At 51.8% G+C, this 6,414-nt stretch overlaps 1 protein-coding gene across 1 annotated transcript; it reads right to left on the minus strand.

Moving 5' to 3' along the window:
• Window positions 1-5,267: 5,267 nt before the first annotated feature.
• On the minus strand, window positions 5,268-6,088 carry LOC123404675. The gene has a single exon (XM_045098613.1). It carries the CDS (start codon window positions 5,839-5,841, stop codon window positions 5,512-5,514), a length of 330 nt encoding a protein of 109 aa, XP_044954548.1. The 5' UTR covers window positions 5,842-6,088; the 3' UTR covers window positions 5,268-5,511.
• Between the last annotated feature and the right edge of the window lie 326 nt (window positions 6,089-6,414).

Below are 6,414 nucleotides of genomic sequence, written 5' to 3' on the forward strand. Positions count from 1 at the left end.
ACGTCAAAGGAACTGATACCTTTGAGTTAGCCCTTTCACTTGAGCTTGATTGTTGTTGTTCCTTCTTGGCTCAAGTTGAAAGCAAGAGATGATGAAGTCTTCAAGTAGCTTTCCCATACACAATGCGGAAAGCCTAGCTTATGTATTCATCTTCATTTGTCCACCATGTGAACATCCACAAGAATCAAGCATGAAGTTCTCAAGAATGCTTATCTTGATCTTGTCCTGTCCACCATGTGTACATCCACAAGAATCGAGCATGTAGTGCTCAAGAATGCTTATCTTGATCTTGTCCTGTCCACCATGTGTACATCCACAAGAGTCAAGCATGTAGTGCTCAGGAATGCTTATCTTGATCTTGTCCTTGTTAGCACATGAGGTTGTCCTTGTCAGCACATGATCATTGACAATAGTTTCAATGATATATTCGTGCTGATCCGCTTGAACTTGCACACCACAATCTTGATGGCGATCACCACTTGACGTCATCCTTCATGGGTTGTATGAGATCTTCCTTTTGACGCAAGCCCAATGGAAGCACACCTAACCCCCACATAGGAGTCTCACAAAGACCATGGGTTAGTACACAAACACGTAATGGACAATGCTTACCATGCCATGGGATCACTTGATCCCTCTCGGTACATCTTGTACGCTTTGTGTGTTGATCATCTTGATTTACTCTTTGTCTGAGATCTTGATCAACCTAGTGTTTCTATGACCATTCTTTGGATAATACCTTGAATAACATCTTGGTCATCATATAAACTCCTTGAACCCAACAGATGGACTTCAAGAAGTGTCTATGGACAAGTCCTATAAATATAACTTAAAGAAACCATTAGTCCATAGGAGTTGTCATCAATTACCAAAACCACATATGAAGATATATGCTCTAACACATGGTGGAGACAGCCGGTGGTGGGAAGCGGATGCGCTGGTGCAGGGGTTGCTCGGGAGGAGCCGGACCTAGCCTGCCTCTAATTTGGCCTCCCCGACCTCGAACAAGGGGATTCCAAGGGCAGTTTTTTGCGATGTGGCCGGCCCTCCTATAGGTGATGAAGTGTATTGGATCCCGGCACTCCGCTAGTCGGTGACGTTTGCTCAGGCAACGGAAGCAGCGTCCACGGAATAGATATAGCGGGGGCGGCGACGTACCGGTAATGAAAGTCTGCAGGCGGGCCGAGCGCTGCGGCACACGGCGCGCCCGAGGGACCGATGGGTCGAGCAGGTGACGGCCGCCCCTCCGAGCGCTGACCTCGGTCCAGCCTGGTTCCATGCCTGAAGAGGAATGCCTACAGCCCGGAGGAGGCGCGACGACGATGGATTTGATGCGGGGCGCAGGCGGAGGCTCTGTCCCGTCGGAGGTAAATGGTGAAGGACGCTCCGTTGCGACCGGATCCAAGAGCAGACCCGAGCTCCCCGAATCTTGCCGTAGCAGTAGAGGCGCTAGCTCCACCGACGGACCGGCAGGGAACTCCGAGCATCTGCCGTGCCGCAGGATTCGCGGCGCCTGGTCTGGATCTGGAGCAGCCCGAGGTGGGGATGTCGACCGCACGGCGCCGCTCAGACCGCGGGGCAGGGAGCCGCGCCGGTCACTCCCAGGGGACACCCGCGGGGGACTGCGGGATTCGCCGATGCCCGCCATGAATGCGTACTTGGTGGCCGCCGCGGATGGAGTGGCCCGCGGCGCGGATGGGGGAGAGGGGTGTCTCTCGCGCTCGCTTTCAAGTTGTGCTCGACCTTAACATTCGCTCCAAATTAAGGAGCGAAGCTACAACGTGGATGACGTGTACGTTCTTACACGGCATGGACGAGAGGCGACGTGTACGGTGGAAGACTACACACGACTGCCAGCCAAACTACTCCATTTATTTAAATCATTTGGACTTTAAACACTTCTTATTAGTAAAACACACCATCCATAGCCCCATGATAAAATGTGAGACTATTCTAGGTTTAAGATATATGTGGCAGGCGACCCATATGACCCGGCATTGCTAACTTCTGCAAAAACAATTATAATGGATTACCATAATATTGTTGTGGCTGGCAAAACAGATGGGCACAAGTTTTGCCCGCCACTGTTGTGAGACAAACCAGTGGCAGACGCTGGTGAGGTGCCCGACACTGCTTGCTTTCATCACCTGGGTAAATTTCTAAGAGCTTAGGACATCTCCTATGGGGCTGGTCAAATCGGGACCAAATTTATCCGGATTTTGTCTGTTTGAGCAGCCGTCCGGGGCGGTGTTCGCGCGTTTCTGGTCCCTACACCCTACGGGGCTGTTCATTTAGTGGCCCGGGCCATATTTTTTCTAAGTTTTTGGTTCCTATGGATACTTTGAGATTAAAAACAAACACAATACTTTAAATAAAATACGAGTCATTTATTACAAATTTGACCGTTCAATAAAGACACAAATAAAGTCTTAATAAAAATTATGAAGTTCAAATAAACACAACCAGGACACCCTCTGTTCTCGTTGATCGACAACAGTCGCTAAGTATCGGCAATAGTTGGTTCCCTCAAGTACTCCGGACCAAAGACCTGAACCAAGCTTCACAAAAGTTGTACATAGACTTGAGGCATATGGATTCACTCATACGCAAGTATTCATCAACCAGATCACCAGCTACTCCATATGCGAGCATCCGAACTGCCGCGGTGCATTTTTGATAAGAAGAGAGGCCAAGCTTACCGGTGGCATCTGGCTTGCACTTGAACCAATCATCAAAATCGAGCACCCCGAGTCAAATGCGGTTGAACAGGTCCCTTTTCATCCGAAAACGGCGCCGGAATAGCTTCGCCATGTACACCGGATTGGTTGGATGGAAGTAGTCCTTGTACAGCTGGGCATGGCCACCTCCTCTGTCCCTGTCCAAGGCCGGCTCATGGCCGGAAATGGACCCTCTGAACATCGGCCGCATCCTTGAGATGTGGTCATTGACCACAAGAGTGGCAACGAGGATGTCTCTCTCGTCCTCGGATCGGACTCCGACGAGGACGAGTACATGATCACGTTGTTGAAGAAGAACTCGTCGCCGCTGTCCGTCATTTTTCAAGCCGAGGTCAGGCAAAGCACACGGACGAACACCTTGTGTGCGTCCCGTGGGGGTGGGAGGTGGACCGGGCGGTGGACAGGCCGGCGAAACGCCTGCGGGACCGGCGGCAACGTGGGTGAGAGGTAGGGGCGGAGGGGGTGGTCGGCGTGGCCGGTGGGGGTCGCCAAATCGGCGAGCTAGCGGCGGTGAGGTGGGTTGGGGGTGGCGCGAGGTGGAAGGAGGGGTCGCTCTGTGGCGGGCCAGGGGAGGGAGAAAACATGACACTTTGTTGTCCGCGGGCTGCTCAAATCTGGACCAAATTTGGTCTGGGTTTGAGCATCCACGGACTGTTGTCCGTATGAGCAGCCCCATAGGGGCCTGGTTTTGGCCCAGCCTGCTCAAAACGGACTGGTCCGGGGCAATTGAGCAGCCACGTAGGAGATGTCCTTATATGTAGCGGATGGTCGGATGGATATATGTAGCGGATGGATACTTGTGCCAGCTACTACTAACTGAAGTGGCAGGGGCTTTTTTCTACCGCCAGTGCTACATTTTCACAATAGTAATGTCCGTTTCAAATACTTGCCTGCTACTGATTTGAAGCCACCTATAAGCCTTTTTCTAATAGGGGTAGTTGTCACTATTGAACCACTAGATGTCATGTTAATTGTAGAAGGAATATGTAAACAAGGCAGGTTAATATATATTGAATGAAATGAAGAAACGATAAATTGAACGAAATGAAGTGCAACCCAGAATACTATTAATCTACCACGTCTAACATCATATCTTGCCGGCGTACGTGGATGTCGAGAAATCCTAACCTCACCGCACTCACGATATGTCAAAAATGTATGTCAGAACTTTGTCTGACGGGTGAACTCGAGGAGGATGAGAAACATGAGATCCTCAGATACCAATCCCAAGATCAAGGCTGCCATCTGCCCGAGTGTCACTCTTGGAAGGACTAAAACCCTCTAATCCAAACTACTAACTGAAGCCGAGGCATTGAGGTTCCACTGTCAATGGTTGCCAAAGCAACACACAAAGGAGTCGAATCCGACGAGTTCCTAGCTGTCGCTGCCGCTTAAGAAACTAGATGTGTACCTCAGAAGTTTAGAGTGGTCGATCAAAATATTTAAGGCTCTGTCTGATGCTCAATGTTACAAGAGAGAGACATGGACTGGTAGGAAATATGATGGATGTTGTATTGAACCTCATGGTCGAGTCTATGTAGGAGTACATACTTAGAGGGCAAGAAGCCTCTCTTAGAGACGGGGTAGGAGACGAAGATGAAGGGGGTGGACTGGCGGCGCGACATGGGCGAGCAAGCTACATCGACACCGTAGAAGAGATGCGGCCGTGGCCTGACGGCGATGGAGGCGGTTGGTTAGGAGCGCGGCGACGATGCTCGAAGTAGACGAGGAAGAACCCAAGACCGTGACAAAGACCAGCGTGGACGGTGGCTTTCCCGCGACTAGGGAGGCAACGCGATGCATGCCACATAGAAGTCGATGCGCGGGGACGGTGGCGTGGACCATGCATCCCGGTGCTACGGCCCGAAGGGGTGACGACGCGGCAACACACGGGTCAGGGCGACTTCAAAAAGACCTCATTGTCACGGCTCGAAGGGGCGACACAGTGGCGGTACACGAGTCGGTGTAGCCACGAGGGTGGTGTCCCTGCACTCCCTCGGTCGATGTGTGGCGGCCTGCTTTGAACCCTCACGGGGGTGCTATCTCGTGAGATTGCTGAGGCCATGGCGCTTCAACGGACAACAAGGTTGGCGCTTGATAAAGGTTTCACAAATGTTTTTTAAGACTGACTGCCTTTCGGTTGTGCAACGTGTGACGTCTTCATCGAAGGATCGTTCTGTGGTAGGAGCCATTTATGGCTGAGATCAAAGAAGCGGCGAGCGGCCTCTCCTCTTTGTTGTTCATGCATATCCGTCGGCACCTTAATATATCAGCTCATGTTTTAGCAAATCAGGTTTGACCACGTTTAGTCTTTATTTCTTTCATTCTCTTCCGGATTGTATCCGGGAGACTATTTATAACTTTGTTGCTTGATCAATAAATGTCGACGTTCTCTAAAAAAATCAAACTTAAAAATCGTCAAATATGTATATGAATCTTCGAGTAAAATCAACGACCGGTAATTAAGTCACATGTAGATGTGCTTTAGCACATCCACATAGGAAACCGCTGACATTTCTTAATGAAGGATTGAGCGAATGATTTTTTTTTCTCCAAAATAGAATGGAAATGAATCCAAAGGAAAATTCCAAAGAATTGTAATCATGTGAATCAACCTGCCAACGCAGGAAAGATCCCCAAGGACATAAATCCTCTAAAATTTCTATAAATTCCCTTGAATCAAAGGAGCTCTAAAAATGTTTTATGCATAACTATTATGTTCTGCCTAATTGCACTTCTGGTTTAATTTCCTCCGCGAAACCGACGACGAACATCAGTTGTAGCCTCCGCGTCGCCCGGGCGCGGTCGGCAGCTTCTGCTGCTGGACGATGAGCCGTGCCGGGATCGGCCGGCCGGTGCCAGAGCCTCCGCAGCTGCGGCACCGCTTGCGGCCGGAGCCGGAGCACGTCCCGCAGCCGACGTCGCCGTCGGACCAGCGGCTGCAGAGGCACTCCTCCCGGCCGGTGCCGCTGCACGTGGAGCAACGGGGCCGCGCGTCCCACCTGGACGCCGCCGGCAGCCCGTCCCCGGTCGTCCGGTTCGCCATCACCACGCCCGCCAGCATCCCGAGCCCCGCCGACGCGATCACCACGGGCGCCACCATCTTCGCAGCAGAACTCTCTCTTCTTCTCTTGCTGCGCAGACTGCCGGCTAGCTACCGGAGAAAGGAACAGCAGACGAGGGGGAAGAGGAGTTGTACACTTGCCCGGTGCTGGTAGGAGTGGAGGAAAAGATTTCGATGCGTCGATTGATATATAGGATTATTTCGGGCGGTGGGTGCTGGGCTCGTTTGGTTCGGCGGTTTGGAGGGTAGCGGAGGCGCGGAAGGGAAGGCGTGCCCGCCTCGCTACCTTGGCTTTGCCATGCCCATGCCTGCTTGGCCTGCGCCTGTCCGTCGCCTGCCCTGCTACGATGCTTCGGCGATTCTGTTGCGGTTTCGTGTGCATACTGCAAGCCGCTTGGGCAGCTGCACGTGGATTCTCGTCTCCCTTTGCCTTTTCCACGCTACGGGACGAACCTGCGGCTGGGCACAGCAGTTGTCCTCTGCATTCTTATGAATTCCGGTAACGATTACCTGCAAAAGAGTAGTTGATACATACATACGTCGCGGACAGGATGGAAGCGCGTGTGATGTGCGCATGCATGCCTCACCTCAACCGTCGACCAGAAGCTCACT

This window comes from Hordeum vulgare, chromosome 6H (assembly GCF_904849725.1).
Source record: "Hordeum vulgare subsp. vulgare chromosome 6H, MorexV3_pseudomolecules_assembly, whole genome shotgun sequence".
NCBI classification, from domain to species: Eukaryota; Viridiplantae; Streptophyta; class Magnoliopsida; order Poales; family Poaceae; genus Hordeum; species Hordeum vulgare.

Coding starts and splice junctions, on each gene's coding strand:
- LOC123404675 (XM_045098613.1), bottom strand. CDS start 5,841: ATGGTGGCGCCCGTGGTGATCGCGTCGGCGGGGCTCGGGATGCTGGCG.